Source organism: Drosophila elegans, unplaced genomic scaffold (genome assembly GCF_018152505.1).
Source record: "Drosophila elegans isolate 14027-0461.03 unplaced genomic scaffold, ASM1815250v1 contig_119, whole genome shotgun sequence".
Lineage (NCBI taxonomy): Eukaryota > Metazoa > Arthropoda > Insecta > Diptera > Drosophilidae > Drosophila > Drosophila elegans.
The window spans coordinates 745,059-769,967 of record NW_024545483.1 but is presented as its reverse complement, the minus strand read 5'-3'; the positions used below and the strand labels follow the sequence as shown (position 1 = coordinate 769,967).

The window sequence follows — 24,909 nt, the reverse complement described above, 5'->3', positions numbered from 1 at the left end:
CTATCAAAACCTTTTCTTCAGTCTGTTACAATGAAAATTAGTTCATTTGCTATTTCACGTACAGAAAAGTATCAAACAACCCAAGAAGAAACAAGAAAACTATCGAAATATCCACCTCTATCAAGTAAAATGCCAACCAGCCTATTAAAAATTCCGAGTTCTAAAAAATATCAATTCCCTAAAGAGGAGAAGAGGGAACTATCAAAACCTTCACCCCAGTCAAGAACAATGAAAAGTAGTTCAATTACAATTTTAAGTACAGAAAAGTATAAAATAACTCAAGAAGAAACAAGAAAACTATCAAAATCTTCACCTCAATTAAGTACACTGTCAAATAGTTTATTAAAAATTCCGGTAACTGAAAAATATCAAATACTTCAAGGGGAAAAGACGGAACTATCAAAACCTTCACCACAGTCAAGGACAATGCAAAGTAGTTCAATTGCAATTTTAAGTACAGAAAAGTGTCAAACAACGCAAGAAGAAACAAGAAAACTACCGAAATCTCCACCTCAATCAAGTAAAATGAAAACTAGTTTCTTAAAAGTTCCGAGTACTGAAAAATATCCAATACCTCAAGAGCAAAAAAATGAACCATCAAAACCTTTACCCAAGCTAAATACAATAAAAATTAGTTCAATTGCAATTTCAAGTACAGAAAATTATAAAATTACTCAAGATCATACAAGAAAACTATTGAAATCTCCACCTCAATCAAGTGAAATGCCAACCCGTTCATTCAAAATTCCTGTTACTGAAAAATATCAGATACCTAAAGAAGAAAAAAGTGACCTAACAAAACCTCAACCTCAGGCTAGTTCAGTAAGAAGTAATTCATTTGAAATAACTACTTCAGAAACAAATAAAACAACACTTAAAGAAAAAACTGAACTATCAGAGGTCACACCTCAATTAATTACAATAGCTAGAAGTTCATTTGCAATTTCGAATACAGAATATAAAATAACGGTAGCGGAAACCAGAAAACTGTTAGAATCTTCACCTCACGCAAGTACAATTTCAACTAGCTTACTGAAAATTCAGAGTTCGGAATCATATAAGTTGACTCAAGAGAAAAAGAACAAACTATCAAAACCTTTTCTTCAGTCTGTTACAATGAAAATTCGTTCATTTGTTATTTCACGTACAGAAAAGTATCAAACTACAATTACAATGAAAATTAGTTCATTTGTTATTTCACATACAGAAAAGTATCAAACAACCCAAGAAGAAACAAGAAAACTATCGAAATATCCACCTCTATCAAGTAAAATGCCAACCAGCCTATTAAAAATTCCGAGTTCTAAAAAATATCAATTCCCTAAAGAGGAGAATAGGGAACTATCAAAACCTTCACCCCAGTCAAGTACAATGAAAAGTAGTTCAATTAAAATTTTAAGTTCAGAAAAGTATAAAATAACTCAAAAAGAAACAAGAAAACTATCGAAATCTTCACCTCAATTAAGTACACTGTCAAATAGTTTATTAAAAATTCCGGTAACTGAAAAATATCAAATACTTCAATGGGAAAAGACGGAACTATCAAAACCTTCACCCCAGTCAAGTACAATGAAAAGTAGTTCAATTGCAATTTTAAGTACAGAAAAGTGTAAAACAACGCAAGAAGAAACAAGAAAACTACCGAAATCTCCACCTCAATCAAGTAAAATGAAAACTAGTTTCTTAAAAGTTCCGAGTACTGAAAAATATCCAATACCTCAAGAACAAAAAAATGAAACATCAAAACCTTCACCCCAGCCAAATACAATAAAAATTAGTTCAATTGCAATTTCAAGTACAGAAAATTATAAAATTACTCAAGATCATACAAGAAAACTATTGAAATCTCCACCTCAATCAAGTGAAACTGAAAAATATCAGATACCTAAAGAAGAAAAAAGTGAACTAACAAAACCTCAACCTCAGGCTAGTTCAGTAAGAAGTAATTCATTTGAAATTACTACTTCAGAAACAAATAAAATAACACTTAAAGAAAAACTGAACTATCAGAGGTCACAACTCAATTAATTACCGTAGCAAGAAGTTCATTTGCAATTTCGAGTACAGAATATAAAATAACGGTAGCGGAAACCAGAAAACTGTTAGAATCTTCACCTCACGCAAGTACAATTTCAACTAGCTTACTGAAAATTCAGAGTTCGGAATCATATAAGTTGACTCAAGAGAAAAAGAACAAACTATCAAAACCTTTTCTTCAGTCTGTTACAATGAAAATTAGTTCATTTGTTATTTCACGTACAGAAAAGTATCAAACAACCCAAGAAAAAACAAGAAAACTATCGAAATATCCACCTCTATCAAGTAAAACGCCAACCAGCCTATTAAAAATTCCGAGTTCTAAAAAGTATCAATTCCATAAAAAGGAGAAGAGGGAACTATCAAAACCTTCACCCCAGTCAAGTACACTGAAAAGTAGTTCAATTACAATTCTAGGTACAGAAAAGTATAAAATAACTCAAGAAGAAACAAGAAAACTATCAAAATCTTCACCTCAATTAAGTACACTGTCAAATAGTTTATTAAAAATTCCGGTAACTGAAAAATATCAAATACTTCAAGGGGAAAAGACGGAACTATCAAAACCTTCACCACAGTCAAGGACAATGCAAAGTAGTTCAATTGCAATTTTAAGTACAGAAAAGTATCAAACAACGCAAGAAGAAACAAGAAAACTACCGAAATCTCCACCTCAATCAAGTAAAATGAAAACTAGTTTCTTAAAAGTTCCGAGTACTGAAAAATATCCAATACCTCAAGAGCAAAAAAATGAACCATCAAAACCTTTACCCAAGCTAAATACAATAAAAATTAGTTCAATTGCAATTTCAAGTACAGAAAATTATAAAATTACTCAAGATCATACAAGAAAACTATTGAAATCTCCACCTCAATCAAGTGAAATGGCAACCCGTTCATTCAAAATTCCTGTTACTGAAAAATATCAGATACCTAAAGAAGAAAAAAGTGACCTAACAAAACCTCAACCTCAGGCTAGTTCAGTAAGAAGTAATTCATTTGAAATAACTAGTTCAGAAACAAATAAAACAACACTTAAAGAAAAAACTGAACTATCAGAGGTCACAACTCAATTAATTACCGTAGCAAGAAGTTCATTTGCAATTTCGAGTACAGAATATAAAATAACGGTAGCGGAAACCAGAAAACTGTTAGAATCTTCACCTCACGCAAGTACAATTTCAACTAGCTTACTGAAAATTCAGAGTTCGGAATCATATAAGTTGACTCAAGAGAAAAAGAACAAACTATCAAAACCTTTTCTTCAGTCTGTTACAATGAAAATTAGTTCATTTGTTATTTCACGTACAGAAAAGTATCAAACAACCCAAGAAAAAACAAGAAAACTATCGAAATATCCACCTCTATCAAGTAAAATGCCAACCAGCCTATTAAAAATTCCGAGTTATAAAAAATATCAAAACCCTATTGAGGAGAAGAGGGAATTATCAAAACCTTCACTCAAGTCAAGTACAATGAAAAGGAGTTCAATTACAATTTTAAGCACAGAAAAGTATCAAACAACGCAAGAAGAAACAAGAAAACTACCGAAATCTCCACCTCAGTCAAGTAAAATGAAAACTAGTTTCTTAAAAGTTCCGAGTACTGAAAAATATCAAATACCCCAAGAGCAAAAAAATGAACCATCAAAACCTTCACCCCAGCCAAATACAATAAAAATTAGATCACTTGCAATTTCAAGTACAGAAAATTATGAATTAACTCATGAAGATACAAGAAAACTATTGAAATCTCCACCTCAATCAAGTGAAATGCCAACCAGTTTAATGAAAATTCCCATTACTGAAAAATATCAGATACCTAAAGAAGAAAAAAGTAAGCTAACAAAACTTCAACCTCAGTCTAGTTCAATAAGAAGTAATTCGTTTAAAATTGCTAGCTCAGAAACAAATAAAATAACACTTAAGGAAACAACTGAACTATCAGAGGCCCCACCTCAATCAATTACTGTACCAAGAAGTTCATTTGCAATTTCGAGTACAGAATACGAAATAACGGGAGAAGAAACTAGAAAACTGGCGAAATCTTCAAGTGCAATGTCAACTAGTTTACTAAAAATTCAAAGTTCTGAAATATATCAGTTCACTCAAGAGGAAAAGAACAAACTATCAAAACCTTTTCTTCAGTCTGTTACAATGAAAAGTAATTCATTTGTAATTTCTCGTACAGAAAAATATGAAAAACCTCAAGAAGAAACAAGAAAACTATTAAAATCTCCACCTCAATCAAGTACAATACCAAGCAGTTCATTCAAAATTCCTATTACTGAAAAATATCAGATACCTAAAGAAGAAAAATGTGACCTAACAAAACCTCTATCTCAGTATAGTTCAATAAGAAGTAATTTATTTGTAGTTTCGAGTTCAAAAAGAAATAAAATAATACTTAAGGAAACAACTGAACTATCAAAGCCCCACCTCAATTAGCGGAAACCAGAAAACTGTTAGAATCTTCACCTCACGCAAGTACAATTTCAACTAGCTTACTGAAAATTCAGAGTTCGGAATCATATAAGTTGACTCAAGAGAAAAAGAACAAACTATCAAAACCTTTTCTTCAGTCTGTTACAATGAAAATTAGTTCATTTGTTATTTCACGTACAGAAAAGTATCAAACAACCCAAGAAAAAACAAGAAAACTATCGAAATATCCACCTCTATCAAGTAAAACGCCAACCAGCCTATTAAAAATTCCGAGTTCTAAAAAGTATCAATTCCATAAAAAGGAGAAGAGGGAACTATCAAAACCTTCACCCCAGTCAAGTACACTGAAAAGTAGTTCAATTACAATTCTAGGTACAGAAAAGTATAAAATAACTCAAGAAGAAACAAGAAAACTATCAAAATCTTCACCTCAATTAAGTACACTGTCAAATAGTTTATTAAAAATTCCGGTAACTGAAAAATATCAAATACTTCAAGGGGAAAAGACGGAACTATCAAAACCTTCACCACAGTCAAGGACAATGCAAAGTAGTTCAATTGCAATTTTAAGTACAGAAAAGTATCAAACAACGCAAGAAGAAACAAGAAAACTACCGAAATCTCCACCTCAATCAAGTAAAATGAAAACTAGTTTCTTAAAAGTTCCGAGTACTGAAAAATATCCAATACCTCAAGAGCAAAAAAAATGAACCATCAAAACCTTTACCCAAGCTAAATACAATAAAAATTAGTTCAATTGCAATTTCAAGTACAAAAAATTATAAAATTACTCAAGATCATACAAGAAAACTATTGAAATCTCCACCTCAATCAAGTGAAATGGCAACCCGTTCATTCAAAATTCCTGTTACTGAAAAATATCAGATACCTAAAGAAGAAAAAAAGTGACCTAACAAAACCTCAACCTCAGGCTAGTTCAGTAAGAAGTAATTCATTTGAAATAACTAGTTCAGAAACAAATAAAACAACACTTAAAGAAAAACTGAACTATCAGAGGTCACAACTCAATTAATTACCGTAGCAAGAAGTTCATTTGCAATTTCGAGTACAGAATATAAAATAACGGTAGCGGAAACCAGAAAACTGTTAGAATCTTCACCTCACGCAAGTACAATTTCAACTAGCTTACTGAAAATTCAGAGTTCGGAATCATATAAGTTGACTCAAGAGAAAAAGAACAAACTATCAAAACCTTTTCTTCAGTCTGTTACAATGAAAATTAGTTCATTTGTTATTTCACGTACAGAAAAGTATCAAACAACCCAAGAAAAAACAAGAAAACTATCGAAATATCCACCTCTATCAAGTAAAATGCCAACCAGCCTATTAAAAATTCCGAGTTATAAAAATATCAAAAACCCTATTGAGGAGAAGAGGGAATTATCAAAACCTTCACTCAAGTCAAGTACAATGAAAAGGAGTTCAATTACAATTTTAAGCACAGAAAAGTATCAAACAACGCAAGAAGAAACAAGAAAACTACCGAAATCTCCACCTCAGTCAAGTAAAATGAAAACTAGTTTCTTAAAAGTTCCGAGTACTGAAAAATATCAAATACCCCAAGAGCAAAAAAATGAACCATCAAAACCTTCACCCCAGCCAAATACAATAAAAATTAGATCACTTGCAATTTCAAGTACAGAAAATTATGAATTAACTCATGAAGATACAAGAAAACTATTGAAATCTCCACCTCAATCAAGTGAAATGCCAACCAGTTTAATGAAAATTCCCATTACTGAAAAATATCAGATACCTAAAGAAGAAAAAAAGTAAGCTAACAAAACTTCAACCTCAGTCTAGTTCAATAAGAAGTAATTCGTTTAAAATTGCTAGCTCAGAAACAAATAAAATAACACTTAAGGAAACAACTGAACTATCAGAGGCCCCACCTCAATCAATTACTGTACCAAGAAGTTCATTTGCAATTTCGAGTACAGAATACGAAATAACGGGAGAAGAAACTAGAAAACTGGCGAAATCTTCAAGTGCAATGTCAACTAGTTTACTAAAAATTCAAAGTTCTGAAATATATCAGTTCACTCAAGAGGAAAAGAACAAACTATCAAAACCTTTTCTTCAGTCTGTTACAATGAAAAGTAATTCATTTGTAATTTCTCGTACAGAAAAATATGAAAAACCTCAAGAAGAAACAAGAAAACTATTAAAATCTCCACCTCAATCAAGTACAATACCAAGCAGTTCATTCAAAATTCCTATTACTGAAAAATATCAGATACCTAAAGAAGAAAAATGTGACCTAACAAAACCTCTATCTCAGTATAGTTCAATAAGAAGTAATTTATTTGTAGTTTCGAGTTCAAAAAGAAATAAAATAATACTTAAGGAAACAACTGAACTATCAGAAGCCCCACCTCAATTAATTACAGTACCAAGAAGTTCATTTGCAATTACGAGTACAGAATATAAAATAACGGGAGAGAAAACAATAAAATTGGCAAAATCTTCACCTCACAGAAGTACAATGTCAAATAGCTTACTGGAAATTCAGAGTTCTGAAATATTATCTCAAGAGGAAAGAACAAACTATCAAAACCTTTTCTTCAGTCTGTTAAAATGAAAATTAGTTCATTTGTTTTTCACGTACAGAAAAGTATCAAACAACCCAAGAAGAAACAAGAAAACTATCGAAATTTCCACCTCAATCAAGTAAAATGCCAACCGGTTTATTAAAAATTCCGAGTTCTAAAAAATATCAATTCCCTAAAGAGGAGAAGTGGGAACTATCAAAACCTTCACCTCAGTCAAGGACAATGCAAAGTAGTTCAATTGCAACTTTAAGTACAGAGAAATATCAAACAACTCAAGAAGAAACAAGCAAACTACCGAAATCTCCACCTCATTCAAGTAAAATGAAAACTATTTTATTAAAAGTTCCGAGTACTGAAAAATATCAAATTCATCAAGAGGAAAAGAGTGAACTATCAAAACCTTTACCACAGTCAAGGACAATGCAAAATAGTTCAATTGAAATTTTAAGTACAGAAAATTATGAAATAACTCAAGATCATACAAGAAAACTATTGAAATCTCCACCTCAATCAAGTGAAATGCCAACCCGTTCATTCAAAATTCCTGTCACTGAAAAATATCAGATACCTAAAGAAGAAAAAAGTGAAGTAACAAAACCTCAACCTCAGGCTAGTTCAGTAAGAAATAATTCATTTGAAATTCCTACTTCAGAAACAAATAAAATAACACTTAAAGAAAAAATGAACTATCAGAGGTCACACCTCAATTAATTACAGTAGCAAGAAGTTCATTTGCAATTTCGAGTACAGAAAATAAAACAACGGTAGCGGAAACCAGAAAACTGTTAGAATCTTCAACTCACGCAAGTACAATTTCAACTAGCTTACTGAAAATTCAGAGTTCGGAATCATATAAGTTGACTCAAGAGAAAAAGAACAAACTATCAAAACCTTTTCTTCAGTCTGTTACAATGAAAATTAGTTCATTTGCTATTTCACGTACAGAAAAGTATCAAACAACCCAAGAAGAAACAAGAAAACTATCGAAATATCCACCTCTATCAAGTAAAATGCCAACCAGCCTATTAAAAATTCCGAGTTCTAAAAAATATCAATTCCCTAAAGAGGAGAAGAGGGAACTATCAAAACCTTCACCCCAGTCAAGTACAATGAAAAGTAGTTCAATTACAATTTTAAGTACAGAAAAGTATAAAATAACTCAAGAAGAAACAAGAAAACTATCAAAATCTTCACCTCAATTAAGTACACTGTCAAATAGTTTATTAAAAATTCCGGTAACTGAAAAATATCAAATACTTCAAGGGCAAAAGACGGAACTATCAAAACCTTCACCCCAGTCAAGGACAATGCAAAGTAGTTCAATTGCAATTTTAAGTACAGAAAAGTATCAAACAACGCAAGAAGAAACAAGAAAACTACCGAAATCTCCACCTCAATCAAGTAAAATGAAAACTAGTTTCTTAAAAGTTCCGAGTACTGAAAAATATCCAATACCTCAAGAGCAAAAAAATGAACCATCAAAACCTTTACCCAAGCTAAATACAATAAAAATTAGTTCAATTGCAATTTCAAGTACAGAAAATTATAAAATTACTCAAGATCATACAAGAAAACTATTGAAATCTCCACCTCAATCAAGTGAAATGCCAACCCGTTCATTCAAAATTCCTATTACTGAAAAATATCAGATACCTAAAGAAGAAAAAAGTGACCTAACAAAACCTCAACCTCAGGCTAGTTCAGTAAGAAGTAATTCATTTGAAATAACTAGTTCAGAAACAAATAAAACAACACTTAAGGAAAAAACTGAACTATCAGAGGCCACACCTCAATTAATTACAATAGCTAGAAGTTCATTTGCAATTTCGAGTACAGAATATAAAATAACGGTAGAGGAAACAAGAAAACTGGCAAAATCTTCACCTCACGCAAGTACAATTTCAACTAGCTTACTGAAAATTCAGAGTTCGGAATCATATAAGTTGACTCAAGAGAAAAAGAACAAACTATCAAAACCTTTTCTTCAGTCTGTTACAATGAAAATTCGTTCATTTGTTATTTCACGTACAGAAAAGTATCAAACACAATTACAATGAAAATTAGTTCATTTGTTATTTCACATACAGAAAAGTATCAAACAACCCAAGAAGAAACAAGAAAACTATCGAAATATCCACCTCTATCAAGTAAAATGCCAACCAGCCTATTAAAAATTCCGAGTTCTAAAAAATATCAATTCCCTAAAGAGGAGAATAGGGAACTATCAAAACCTTCACCCCAGTCAAGTACAATGAAAAGTAGTTCAATTAAAATTTTAAGTTCAGAAAAGTATAAAATAACTCAAGAAGAAACAAGAAAACTATCGAAATCTTCACCTCAATTAAGTACACTGTCAAATAGTTTATTAAAAATTCCGAGTAACTGAAAAATATCAAATACTTCAAGGGGAAAAGACGGAACTATCAAAACCTTCACCCCAGTCAAGTACAATGAAAAGTAGTTCAATTGCAATTTTAAGTACAGAAAAGTGTAAAACAACGCAAGAAGAAACAAGAAAACTACCGAAATCTCCACCTCAATCAAGTAAAATGAAAACTAGTTTCTTAAAAGTTCCGAGTACTGAAAAATATCCAACACCTCAAGAACAAAAAAATGAAACATCAAAACCTTCACCCCAGCCAAATACAATAAAAATTAGTTCAATTGCAATTTCTAGTACAGAAAATTATAAAATTACTCAAGATCATACAAGAAAACTATTGAAATCTCCACCTCAATCAAGTGAAACCTTTCTTTAATTCTCTGAAAAATATCAGATACCTAAAGAAGAAAAAAAGTGAACTAACAAAACCTCAACCTCAGGCTAGTTCAGTAAGAAGTAATTCATTTGAAATTACTACTTCAGAAACAAATAAAATAACACTTAAAGAAAAAACTGAACTATCAGAGGTCACAACTCAATTAATTACCGTAGCAAGAAGTTCATTTGCAATTTCGAGTACAGAATATAAAATAACGGTAGCGGAAACCAGAAAACTGTTAGAATCTTCACCTCACGCAAGTACAATGTCAACTAGCTTACTAAAAATTCAGAGTTCGGAATCATATAAGTTGACTCAAGAGAAAAAGAACAAACTATCAAAACCTTTTCTTCAGTCTGTTAAAATGAAAATTGTCATTTGTTTTTCACGTACAGAAAAGTATCAAACAACAATTACAATGAAAAAAGTTCATTTGTTATTTCACGTACAGAAAAGTATCAAACAACCCAAGAAAAAACAAGAAAACTATCGAAATATCCACCTCTATCAAGTAAAATGCCAACCAGCCTATTAAAAATTCCGAGTTCTAAAAAGTATCAATTCCATAAAGAGGAGAAGAGGGAACTATCAAAACCTTCACCCCAGTCAAGTACACTGAAAATAGTTCAATTACAATTTAGGTACAGAAAAGTATAAAATAACTCAAGAAGAAACAGAAAACTATCGAAATCTTCACCTAACTAAGTACGCTGTCAAATAGTTTATTAAAAATTCCTAACTAAAAATATCAAATACTTCAAAGGAAAAACGGAACTATAAACCTCACCGCAGTCAAGGACAATGCAAAGTAGTTCAATTGCATTTTTAAGTACAGAAAAGTATCAAACAACGCAAGAAGAAACAAGAAAACTACCGAAATCTCCACCTCAATCAAGTAAAATGAAAACTAGTTTATTAAAAGTTCCGAGTACTGAAAATATCAAATACCTCAAGAGCAAAAAAATAAACCATCAAAACCTTCACCCCAGCCAAATACAATAAAAATTAGTTCAATTGCAATTTCAAGTACAGAAAATTATAAAATAACTCAAGATCATACAAGAAAACTATTGAAATCTCCACCTCAATCAAGTGAAATGCCAACCCGTTCATTCAAAATTCCTGTTACTGAAACTTATCAGATACCTAAAGAAGAAAAAAAGTAACCTAACAAAACTTCAACCTCAGTCTAGTTCAGTAAGAAGTAATTCATTTAAAATAACTAGTTCAGAAACAAATAAAATAACACTTAAAGAAAAAACTGAACTATCAGAGGCCCCACCTCAATTAATTACAGTAGCAAGAAGTTCATTTGCAATTTCGAGAACAGAATTCCAAATAACGGTAGAGGAAACCAGAAAACTGTTAAAATTTTCAACTCACACAAGTACAATGTCAACTAGTTTACTAAAAATTCAGAGTTCGGAATTATATCAGTTGACTCAAGAGGAAAAGAACAAACTATCAAAACCTTTTCTTCAGTCTGTTACAATGAAAATTAGTTCATTTGCTATTTCACGTACAGAAAAGTATCAAACAACCCAAGAAGAAACAAGAAAACTATCGAAATATCCACCTCTATCAAGTAAAATGCCAACCAGCCTATTAAAAATTCCGAGTTCTAAAAATATCAATTCCCTAAAGAGGAAAAAAAAAAAATCACCCCAAAAAAAAAAAAATTAAAATAATTTAAAAAAAAAAATTAAAATAACAAAAAAAAAAAAACTATAAATCTTCACCTTAAATTATAAACTAAAAAATTATTAAAAAAAATTCCGGTAAAAAAAATTTAAAATCTTAAGGGAAAAGACGGAACTATCAAAACCTTCACCACAGTCAAGGACAATGCAAAGTAGTTTAATTGCAATTTTAAGTACAGAAAAGTATCAAACAACGCAAGAAGAAACGAAGAAAACTACCGAAATCACCACCTCCAATCAAGTAAAATGAAAACTAGTTTCTTAAAAGTTCCGAGTACTGAAAAATATCCAATACCTCAAGAGCAAAAAAATGAACCATCAAAACCTTCACCCAAGCTAAATACAATAAAAATTAGTTCAATTGCAATTTCAAGTACAGAAAATTATAAAATTACTCAAGATCATACAAGAAAACTATTGAAATCTCCACCTCAATCAAGTGAAATGCCAACCCGTTCATTCAAAATTCCTGTTACTGAAAAATATCAGATACCTAAAGAAGAAAAAAAGTGACCTAACAAAACCTCAACCTCAGGCTAGTTCAGTAAGAAGTAATTCATTTGAAATAACTACTTCAGAAACAAATAAAACAACACTTAAAGAAAAACTGAACTATCAGAGGTCACACCTCAATTAATTACAATAGCTAGAAGTTCATTTGCAATTTCGAATACAGAATATAAAATAACGGTAACGGAAACCAGAAAACTGTTAAAATCTTCACCTCACGCAAGTACAATTTCAACTAGCTTACTGAAAATTCAGAGTTCGGAATCATATAAGTTGACTCAAGAGAAAAGAACAAACTATCAAAACCTTTTCTTCAGTCTGTTACAATGAAAATGCGTTCATTTGTTATTTCACGTACAGAAAAGTATCAAACTACAATTACAATGAAAATTAGTTCATTTGTTATTTCACATACAGAAAAGTATCAAACAACCCAAGAAGAAACAAGAAAATTTTTGAAATATCCACCTCTATCAAGTAAAATGCCAACCAGCCTATTAAAAATTCCGAGTTCTAAAAATATCAATTCCCTAAAGAGGAGAATAGGGAACTATCAAAACCTTCACCCCAGTCAAGTACATTAAAAGTAGTTCAATTAAAATTTTAAGTTCAGAAAAGTATAAAATAACTCAAGAAGAAACAAGAAAACTATCGAAATCTTCACTTCAATTAAGTACACTGTCAAATAGTTTATTAAAAATTCCGGTAACTGAAAAATATCAAATACTTCAAGGGGAAAAGACGGAACTATCAAAACCTTCACCCCAGTCAAGGACAATGAAAAGTAGTTCAATTGCAATTTTAAGTACAGAAAAGTGTAAAACAACGCAAGAAGAAACAAGAAAACTACCGAAATCTCCACCTCAATCAAGTAAAATGAAAACTAGTTTCTTAAAAGCTCCGAGTACTGAAAAATATCCAATACCTCAAGAACAAAAAAAATGAACCATCAAAACCTTCACCCCAGCCAAATACAATAAAAATTAGTTCAATTGCAATTTCAAGTACAGAAAATTATAAAATTACTCAAGATCATACAAGAAAACTATTGAAATCTCCACCTCAATCAAGTGAAAAACACTGAAAAATATCAGATACCTAAAGAAGAAAAAAGTGAACTAACAAAACCTCAACCTCAGGCTAGTTCAGTAAGAAGTAATTCATTTGAAATTACTACTTCAGAAACAAATAAAATAACACTTAAAGAAAAACTGAACTATCAGAGGTCACAACTCAATTAATTACTGTACCAAGAAGTTCATTTGCAATTTCGAGTACAGAATATAAAATAACGGTAGCGGAAACCAGAAAACTGTTAGAATTTTCACCTCACGCAAGTACAATTTCAACTAGCTTACTGAAAATTCAGAGTTCGGAATCATATAAGTTGACTCAAGAGAAAAAGAACAAACTATCAAAACCTTTTCTTCAGTCTGTTACAATGAAAATTAGTTCATTTGTTATTTCACGTACAGAAAAGTATCAAACAACCCAAGAAAAAACAAGAAAACTATCGAAATATCCACCTCTATCAAGTAAAACGCCAACCAGCTTATTAAAAATTCCGAGTTCTAAAAGTATCAATTCCATAAAAAGGAGAAGAGGGAACTATCAAAACCTTCACCCCAGTCAAGTACACTGAAAAGTAGTTCAATTACAATTCTAGGTACAGAAAAGTATAAAATAACTCAAGAAGAAACAAGAAAACTATCAAAATCTTCACCTCAATTAAGTACACTGTCAAATAGTTTATTAAAAATTCCGGTAACTGAAAAATATCAAATACTTCAAGGGGAAAAGACGGAACTATCAAAACCTTCACCACAGTCAAGGACAATGCAAAGTAGTTCAATTGCAATTTTAAGTACAGAAAAGTATCAAACAACGCAAGAAGAAACAAGAAAACTACCGAAATCTCCACCTCAATCAAGTAAAATGAAAACTAGTTTCTTAAAAGTTCCGAGTACTGAAAAATATCCAATACCTCAAGAGCAAAAAAATGAACCATCAAAACCTTTACCCAAGCTAAATACAATAAAAATTAGTTCAATTGCAATTTCAAGTACAGAAAATTATAAAATTACTCAAGATCATACAAGAAAACTATTGAAATCTCCACCTCAATCAAGTGAAATGGCAACCCGTTCATTCAAAATTCCTGTTACTGAAAAATATCAGATACCTAAAGAAGAAAAAAGTGACCTAACAAAACCTCAACCTCAGGCTAGTTCAGTAAGAAGTAATTCATTTGAAATAACTAGTTCAGAAACAAATAAAACAACACTTAAAGAAAAAACTGAACTATCAGAGGTCACAACTCAATTAATTACCGTAGCAAGAAGTTCATTTGCAATTTCGAGTACAGAATATAAAATAACGGTAGCGGAAACCAGAAAACTGTTAGAATCTTCACCTCACGCAAGTACAATTTCAACTAGCTTACTGAAAATTCAGAGTTCGGAATCATATAAGTTGACTCAAGAGAAAAAGAACAAACTATCAAAACCTTTTCTTCAGTCTGTTACAATGAAAATTAGTTCATTTGTTATTTCACGTACAGAAAAGTATCAAACAACCCAAGAAAAAACAAGAAAACTATCGAAATATCCACCTCTATCAAGTAAAATGCCAACCAGCCTATTAAAAATTCCGAGTTATAAAAAATATCAAAACCCTATTGAGGAGAAGAGGGAATTATCAAAACCTTCACTCAAGTCAAGTACAATGAAAAGGAGTTCAATTACAATTTTAAGCACAGAAAAGTATCAAACAACGCAAGAAGAAACAAGAAAACTACCGAAATCTCCACCTCAGTCAAGTAAAATGAAAACTAGTTTCTTAAAAGTTCCGAGTACTGAAAAATATCAAATACCCCAAGAGCAAAAAAATGAACCATCAAAACCTTCACCCCAGCCAAATACAATAAAAATTAGATCACTTGCAATTTCAAGTACAGAAAATTATGAATTAACTCATGAAGATACAAGAAAACTATTGAAATCTCCACCTCAATCAAGTGAAATGCCAACCAGTTTAATGAAAATTCCCATTACTGAAAAATATCAGATACCTAAAGAAGAAAAAAGTAAGCTAACAAAACTTCAACCTCAGTCTAGTTCAATAAGAAGTAATTCGTTTAAAATTGCTAGCTCAGAAACAAATAAAATAACACTTAAGGAAACAACTGAACTATCAGAGGCCCCACCTCAATCAATTACTGTACCAAGAAGTTCATTTGCAATTTCGAGTACAGAATACGAAATAACGGGAGAAGAAACTAGAAAACTGGCGAAATCTTCAAGTGCAATGTCAACTAGTTTACTAAAAATTCAAAGTTCTGAAATATATCAGTTCACTCAAGAGGAAAAGAACAAACTATCAAAACCTTTTCTTCAGTCTGTTACAATGAAAAGTAATTCATTTGTAATTTCTCGTACAGAAAAATATGAAAAACCTCAAGAAGAAACAAGAAAACTATTAAAATCTCCACCTCAATCAAGTACAATACCAAGCAGTTCATTCAAAATTCCTATTACTGAAAAATATCAGATACCTAAAGAAGAAAAATGTGACCTAACAAAACCTCTATCTCAGTATAGTTCAATAAGAAGTAATTTATTTGTAGTTTCGAGTTCAAAAAGAAATAAAATAATACTTAAGGAAACAACTGAACTATCAGAAGCCCCACCTCAATTAGCGGAAACCAGAAAACTGTTAGAATCTTCACCTCACGCAAGTACAATTTCAACTAGCTTACTGAAAATTCAGAGTTCGGAATCATATAAGTTGACTCAAGAGAAAAAGAACAAACTATCAAAACCTTTTCTTCAGTCTGTTACAATGAAAATTAGTTCATTTGTTATTTCACGTACAGAAAAGTATCAAACAACCCAAGAAAAAACAAGAAAACTATCGAAATATCCACCTCTATCAAGTAAAACGCCAACCAGCCTATTAAAAATTCCGAGTTCTAAAAAGTATCAATTCCATAAAAAGGAGAAGAGGGAACTATCAAAACCTTCACCCCAGTCAAGTACACTGAAAAGTAGTTCAATTACAATTCTAGGTACAGAAAAGTATAAAATAACTCAAGAAGAAACAAGAAAACTATCAAAATCTTCACCTCAATTAAGTACACTGTCAAATAGTTTATTAAAAATTCCGGTAACTGAAAAATATCAAATACTTCAAGGGGAAAAGACGGAACTATCAAAACCTTCACCACAGTCAAGGACAATGCAAAGTAGTTCAATTGCAATTTTAAGTACAGAAAAGTATCAAACAACGCAAGAAGAAACAAGAAAACTACCGAAATCTCCACCTCAATCAAGTAAAATGAAAACTAGTTTCTTAAAAGTTCCGAGTACTGAAAAATATCCAATACCTCAAGAGCAAAAAAATGAACCATCAAAACCTTTACCCAAGCTAAATACAATAAAAATTAGTTCAATTGCAATTTCAAGTACAAAAAATTATAAAATTACTCAAGATCATACAAGAAAACTATTGAAATCTCCACCTCAATCAAGTGAAATGGCAACCCGTTCATTCAAAATTCCTGTTACTGAAAAATATCAGATACCTAAAGAAGAAAAAAGTGACCTAACAAAACCTCAACCTCAGGCTAGTTCAGTAAGAAGTAATTCATTTGAAATAACTAGTTCAGAAACAAATAAAACAACACTTAAAGAAAAACTGAACTATCAGAGGTCACAACTCAATTAATTACCGTAGCAAGAAGTTCATTTGCAATTTCGAGTACAGAATATAAAATAACGGTAGCGGAAACCAGAAAACTGTTAGAATCTTCACCTCACGCAAGTACAATTTCAACTAGCTTACTGAAAATTCAGAGTTCGGAATCATATAAGTTGACTCAAGAGAAAAGAACAAACTATCAAAACCTTTTCTTCAGTCTGTTACAATGAAAATTAGTTCATTTGTTATTTCACGTACAGAAAAGTATCAAACAACCCAAGAAAAAACAAGAAAACTATCGAAATATCCACCTCTATCAAGTAAAATGCCAACCAGCCTATTAAAAATTCCGAGTTATAAAAAATATCAAAACCCTATTGAGGAGAAGAGGGAATTATCAAAACCTTCACTCAAGTCAAGTACAATGAAAAGGAGTTCAATTACAATTTTAAGCACAGAAAAGTATCAAACAACGCAAGAAGAAACAAGAAAACTACCGAAATCTCCACCTCAGTCAAGTAAAATGAAAACTAGTTTCTTAAAAGTTCCGAGTACTGAAAAATATCAAATACCCCAAGAGCAAAAAAATGAACCATCAAAACCTTCACCCCAGCCAAATACAATAAAAATTAGATCACTTGCAATTTCAAGTACAGAAAATTATGAATTAACTCATGAAGATACAAGAAAACTATTGAAATCTCCACCTCAATCAAGTGAAATGCCAACCAGTTTAATGAAAATTCCCATTACTGAAAAATATCAGATACCTAAAGAAGAAAAAAGTAAGCTAACAAAACTTCAACCTCAGTCTAGTTCAATAAGAAGTAATTCGTTTAAAATTGCTAGCTCAGAAACAAATAAAATAACACTTAAGGAAACAACTGAACTATCAGAGGCCCCACCTCAATCAATTACTGTACCAAGAAGTTCATTTGCAATTTCGAGTACAGAATACGAAATAACGGGAGAAGAAACTAGAAAACTGGCGAAATCTTCAAGTGCAATGTCAACTAGTTTACTAAAAATTCAAAGTTCTGAAATATATCAGTTCACTCAAGAGGAAAAGAACAAACTATCAAAACCTTTTCTTCAGTCTGTTACAATGAAAAGTAATTCATTTGTAATTTCTCGTACAGAAAAATATGAAAAACCTCAAGAAGAAACAAGAAAACTATTAAAATCTCCACCTCAATCAAGTACAATACCAAGCAGTTCATTCAAAATTCCTATTACTGAAAAATATCAGATACCTAAAGAAGAAAAATGTGACCTAACAAAACCTCTATCTCAGTATAGTTCAATAAGAAGTAATTTATTTGTAGTTTCGAGTTCAAAAAGAAATAAAATAATACTTAAGGAAACAACTGAACTATCAGAAGCCCCACCTCAATTAATTACAGTACCAAGAAGTTCATTTGCAATTACGAGTACAGAATATAAAATAACGGGAGAGAAAACAATAAAATTGGCAAAATCTTCACCTCACAGAAGTACAATGTCAAATAGCTTACTGGAAATTCAGAGTTCTGAAATATTATCTCAAGAGGAAAAGAACAAACTATCAAAACCTTTTCTTCAGTCTGTTAAAATGAAAATTAGTTCATTTGTTTTTTCACGTACAGAAAAGTATCAAACAACCCAAGAAGAAACAAGAAAACTATCGAAATTTCCACCTCAATCAAGTAAAATGCCAACCGGTTTATTAAAAATTCCGAGTTCTAAAAAATATCAATTCCCTAAAGAGGAGAAGTGGGAACTATCAAAACCTTCACCTCAGTCAAGGACAATGCAAAGTAGTTCAATTGCAACTTTAAGTACAGAGAAATATCAAACAACTCAAGAAGAAACAAGCAAACTACCGAAATCTCCACCTCATTCAAGTAAAATGAAAACTATTTTATTAAAAGTTCCGAGTACTGAAAAATATCAAATTCATCAAGAGGAAAAGAGTGAACTATCAAAACCTTTACCACAGTCAAGGACAATGCAAAATAGTTCAATTGAAATTTTAAGTACAGAAAATTATGAAATAACTCAAGATCATACAAGAAAACTATTGAAATCTCCACCTCAATCAAGTGAAATGCCAACCCGTTCATTCAAAATTCCTGTCACTGAAAAATATCAGATACCTAAAGAAGAAAAAAGTGAAGTAACAAAACCTCAACCTCAGGCTAGTTCAGTAAGAAATAATTCATTTGAAATTCCTACTTCAGAAACAAATAAAATAACACTTAAAGAAAAAACTGAACTATCAGAGGTCACACCTCAATTAATTACAGTAGCAAGAAGTTCATTTGCAATTTCGAGTACAGAAAATAAAACAACGGTAGCGGAAACCAGAAAACTGTTAGAATCTTCAACTCACGCAAGTACAATTTCAACTAGCTTACTGAAAATTCAGAGTTCGGAATCATATAAGTTGACTCAAGAGAAAAAGAACAAACTATCAAAACCTTTTCTTCAGTCTGTTACAATGAAAATTAGTTCATTTGCTATTTCACGTACAGAAAAGTATCAAACAACCCAAGAAGAAACAAGAAAACTATCGAAATATCCACCTCTATCAAGTAAAATGCCAACCAGCCTATTAAAAATTCCGAGTTCTAAAAAATATCAATTCCCTAAAGAGGAGAAGAGGGAACTATCAAAACCTTCACCCCAGTCAAGTACAATGAAAAGTAGTTCAATTACAATTTTAAGTACAGAAAAGTATAAAATAACTCAAGAAGAAACAAGAAAACTATCAAAATCTTCACCTCAATTAAGTACACTGTCAAATAGTTTATTAAAAATTCCGGTAACTGAAAAATATCAAATACTTCAAGGGGAAAAGACGGAACTATCAAAACCTTCACCACAGTCAAGGACAATGCAAAGTAGTTCAATTGCAATTTTAAGTACAGAAAAGTATCAAACAACGCAAGAAGAAACAAGAAAACTACCGAAATCTCCACCTCAATCAAGTAAAATGAAAACTAGTTTCTTAAAAGTTCCGAGTACTGAAAAATATCCAATACCTCAAGAGCAAAAAAATGAACCATCAAAACCTTTACCCAAGCTAAATACAATAAAAATTAGTTCAATTGCAATTTCAAGTACAGAAAATTATAAAATTACTCAAGATCATACAAGAAAACTATTGAAATCTCCACCTCAATCAAGTGAAATGCCAACCCGTTCATTCAAAATTCCTGTTACTGAAAAATATCAGATACCTAAAGAAGAAAAAAGTGACCTAACAAAACCTCAACCTCAGGCTAGTTCAGTAAGAAGTAATTCATTTGAAATAACTACTTCAGAAACAAATAAAACAACACTTAAAGAAAAAACTGAACTATCAGAGGTCACACCTCAATTAATTACAATAGCTAGAAGTTCATTTGCAATTTCGAATACAGAATATAAAATAACGGTAGCGGAAACCAGAAAACTGTTAGAATCTTCACCTCACGCAAGTACAATTTCAACTAGCTTACTGAAAATTCAGAGTTCGGAATCATATAAGTTGACTCAAGAGAAAAAGAACAAACTATCAAAACCTTTTCTTCAGTCTGTTACAATGAAAATTCGTTCATTTGTTATTTCACGTACAGAAAAGTATCAAACTACAATTACAATGAAAATTAGTTCATTTGTTATTTCACATACAGAAAAGTATCAAACAACCCAAGAAGAAACAAGAAAACTATCGAAATATCCACCTCTATCAAGTAAAATGCCAACCAGCCTATTAAAAATTCCGAGTTCTAAAAAATATCAATTCCCTAAAGAGGAGAATAGGGAACTATCAAAACCTTCACCCCAGTCAAGTACAATGAAAAGTAGTTCAATTAAAATTTTAAGTTCAGAAAAGTATAAAATAACTCAAGAAGAAACAAGAAAACTATCGAAATCTTCACCTCAATTAAGTACACTGTCAAATAGTTTATTAAAAATTCCGGTAACTGAAAAATATCAAATACTTCAATGGGAAAAGACGGAACTATCAAAACCTTCACCCCAGTCAAGTACAATGAAAAGTAGTTCAATTGCAATTTTAAGTACAGAAAAGTGTAAAACAACGCAAGAAGAAACAAGAAAACTACCGAAATCTCCACCTCAATCAAGTAAAATGAAAACTAGTTTCTTAAAACTTCCGAGTACTGAAAAATATCCAACACCTCAAGAACAAAAAAATGAAACATCAAAACCTTCACCCCAGCCAAATACAATAAAAATTAGTTCAATTGCAATTTCTAGTACAGAAAATTATAAAATTACTCAAGATCATACAAGAAAACTATTGAAATCTCCACCTCAATCAAGTGAAACTGAAAAATATCAGATACCTAAAGAAGAAAAAAGTGAACTAACAAAACCTCAACCTCAGGCTAGTTCAGTAAGAAGTAATTCATTTGAAATTACTACTTCAGAAACAAATAAAATAACACTTAAAGATAAAACTGAACTATCAGAGGTCACAACTCAATTAATTACCGTAGCAAGAAGTTCATTTGCAATTTCGAGTACAGAATATAAAATAACGGTAGCGGAAACCAGAAAACTGTTAGAATCTTCACCTCACGCAAGTACAATTTCAACTAGCTTACTGAAAATTCAGAGTTCGGAATCATATAAGTTGACTCAAGAGAAAAAGAACAAACTATCAAAACCTTTTCTTCAGTCTGTTACAATGAAAATTCGTTCATTTGTTATTTCACGTACAGAAAAGTATCAAACAACAATTACAATGAAAATAAGTTCATTTGTTATTTCACGTACAGAAAAGTATCAAACAACCCAAGAAAAAACAAGAAAACTATCGAAATATCCACCTCTATCAAGTAAAACGCCAACCAGCCTATTAAAAATTCCGAGTTCTAAAAAGTATCAATTCCATAAAAAGGAGAAGAGGGAACTATCAAAACCTTCACCCCAGTCAAGTACACTGAAAAGTAGTTCAATTACAATTCTAGGTACAGAAAAGTATAAAATAACTCAAGAAGAAACGAGAAAACTATCGAAATCTTCACCTCAACTAAGTACGCTGTCAAATAGTTTATTAAAAATTCCGGTAACTAAAAAATATCAAATACTTCAAAGGGAAAAAACGGAACTATCAAAACCTTCACCGCAGTCAAGGACAATGCAAAGTAGTTCAATTGCATTTTTAAGTACAGAAAAGTATCAAACAACGCAAGAAGAAACAAGAAAACTACCGAAATCTCCACCTCATTCAAGTAAAATGAAAACTAGTTTATTAAAAGTTCCGAGTACTGAAAAATATCAAATACCTCAAGAGCAAAAAAATAAACCGTCAAAACCTTCACCCCAGCCAAATACAATAAAAATTAGTTCAATTGCAATTTCAAGTACAGAAAATTATAAAATAACTCAAGATCATACAAGAAAACTATTGAAGTCTCCACCTCAATCAAGTGAAATGCCAACCCGTTCATTCAAAATTCCTGTTACTGAAACTTATCAGATTCCTAAAGAAGAAAAAAGTAAGCTAACAAAACTTCAACCTCAGTCTAGTTCAGTAAGAAGTAATTCATTTAAAATTACTAGTTCAGAAACAAATAAAATAACACTTAAAGAAACAACTGAACTTTCAGAGGCCCCACCTCAATTAATTACAGTAGCAAGAAGTTCATTTGCAATTTCGAGTTCAGAATTCCAAATAACGGGAGAGGAAACAAGAAAACTGGCGAAATTTTCACCTCACACAAGTACAATGTCAACTAGTTTAGTAAAAATTCAAAGTTCTGAAATATATCAGTTCACTCAAGAGGAAAAGAACAAACTATCAAAACCTTTTCTTCAGTCTGTTACAATGAAAATTAGTTCATTTGTTATTTCACGTACAGAAAAGTATCAAACAACCCAAGAAGAAACAAGAAAACTATCGAAATATCCACCTCTATCAAGTAAAATGCCAACCAGCCTATTAAAAATTCCGAGTTCTAAAAAATATCAATTCCCTAAAGGGGAAAAGACGGAACTATCAAAACCTTCACCACAGTCAAGGACAATGCAAAGTAGTTTAATTGCATTTTTAAGTACAGAAAAGTATCAAACAACGCAAGAAGAAACGAGAAAACTACCGAAATCACCACCTCAATCAAGTAAAATGAAAACTAGTTTCTTAAAAGTTCCGAGTACTGAAAAATATCAAATACCTCAAGAGCAAAAAAATGACCCATCAAAACCTTCACCCCAGCCAAATACAATAAAAATTAGTTCAATTGCAATTTCAAGTACAGAAAATTATAAAATAACTCAATATCATACAAGAAAACTATTGAAATCTCCACCTCAATCAAGTGAAATGCCAACCCGTTCATTCAAAATTCCTGTTACTGAAAAATATCAGATACCTAAAGAAGAAAAAAGTGAACTAACAAAACCTCAACCTCAGTCTAGTTCAGTAAGAAGTAATTCATTTGAAATTACTACTTCAGAAACAAATAAAATAACACTTAAAGAAAAAACTGAACTATCAGAGGTCACACCTCAATTAATTACAGTGGCAAGAAGTTCATTTGCAATTTCGAGTACAGAATATAAAATAACGGTAACGGAAACCAGAAAACTGTTAAAATCTTCACCTCACGCAAGTACAATTTCAACTAGCTTACTGAAAATTCAGAGTTCGGAATCATATAAGTTGACTCAAGAGAAAAAGAACAAACTATCAAAACCTTTTCTTCAGTCTGTTACAATGAAAATGCGTTCATTTCTTATCTCACGTACAGAAAAGTATCAAACAACAATTACAATGAAAATAAGTTCATTTGTTATTTCACATACAGAAAGGTATCAAACAACCCAAGAAGAAACAAGAAAATTTTTGAAATATCCACCTCTATCAAGTAAAATGCCAACCAGCCTATTAAAAATTCCGAGTTCTAAAAAATATCAATTCCCTAAAGAGGAGAAGAGGGAACTTTCAAAACCTTCACCCCAGTCAAGTACATTAAAAAGTAGTTCAATTACAATTTTAAGTACAGAAAAGTATAAAATATCTCAAGAAGAAACAAGAAAACTATCGAAGTCTTCACTTCAATTAGGTACACTGTCAAATAGTTTATTAAAAATTCCGGTAACTGAAAAATATCAAATACTTCAAGGGGAAAAGACGGAACTATCAAAACCTTCACCACAGTCAAGGACAATGAAAAGTAGTTCAATTGCAATTTTAAGTACAGAGAAGTATCAAACAACGCAAGAAGAAACAAGAAAACTACCGAAATCTCCACCTCAATCAAGTAAAATGAAAACTAGTTTTTTAAAAGCTCCGAGTACTGAAAAATATCAAATACCTCAAGAGCAAAAAAATGAACCATCAAAACCTTCACCCCAGTCAAATACAATAAAAATTAATTCAATTGCAATTTCAAGTACAGAAAATTATAAAATATCTCAAAATCATACCAGAAAACTATTGAAATCTCCACCTCAATCAAGTGAAATGCCAACCAGTTTAATCAAAATTCCCATTACTGAAAAATATCAGATACCTAAAGAAGAAAAAAGTGATCTTACAAAACCTCAACCTCAGGCTAGTTCAGTAAGAAGTAATTCATTTGAAATTACTAGTTCAGAAACAAATAAAATAACACTTAAGGAAACAACTGAACTACCAGAGGCCCCACCTCAATCAATTACTGTACCAAGAAGTTCATTTGCAATTTCAAGTACAGAATACCAAATAACGGGAGAGGAAACAAGAAAACTAGCGAAATTTTCACCTCACACAAGTATAATGTCAACTAGTTTACTAAAAATTCAGAGTTCGGAATCATATAAGTTGACTCAAGAGGAAAAGAACAAACTATCAAAACCTTTTCTTCAGTCTGTTACAATGAAAATTGGTTCATTTGGTTTTTCACGTACAGAAAAGTATCAAACAACCCAAGAAGAAACAAGAAAACTATCGAAATATCTACTTCAATCAAGTAAAATGCCAACCAGTTTATTAAAAATTCCGAGTTCTAAAAAATATCAATTCCCTAAAGAGGAGAAGAGGGAACTATCAAAACCTACACCCCAGTCAAGTACAATGAAAAGTAGTTCAATTACAATTTTAAGTACAGAAAAGTATAAAAGACCTCAAGAAGAAACAAGAAAACTATCGAAATATCCACCTCTATCAAGTAAAATGCCAACCAGCCTATTAAAAATTCCGAGTTCTAAA

At 31.3% G+C, this 24,909-nt stretch overlaps 1 protein-coding gene across 1 annotated transcript in view; it reads left to right on the top strand.

The window, feature by feature from the left end:
- LOC121467135 (probable GPI-anchored adhesin-like protein PGA55) overlaps positions 1-6,354 on the top strand; it is a gene marked incomplete at its 3' end in the record, with an annotated part of 42,542 nt that extends 36,188 nt beyond the window's left edge. Inside the window, 7 exon segments of the mRNA XM_041708496.1 lie at positions 1,222-1,266; positions 1,894-1,980; positions 2,979-3,059; positions 3,855-3,953; positions 4,766-4,832; positions 6,265-6,269; positions 6,271-6,354. Coding sequence (XP_041564430.1) covers positions 1,222-1,266; positions 1,894-1,980; positions 2,979-3,059; positions 3,855-3,953; positions 4,766-4,832; positions 6,265-6,269; positions 6,271-6,354 — 468 coding nt within the window.
- Between the last annotated feature and the right edge of the window lie 18,555 nt (positions 6,355-24,909).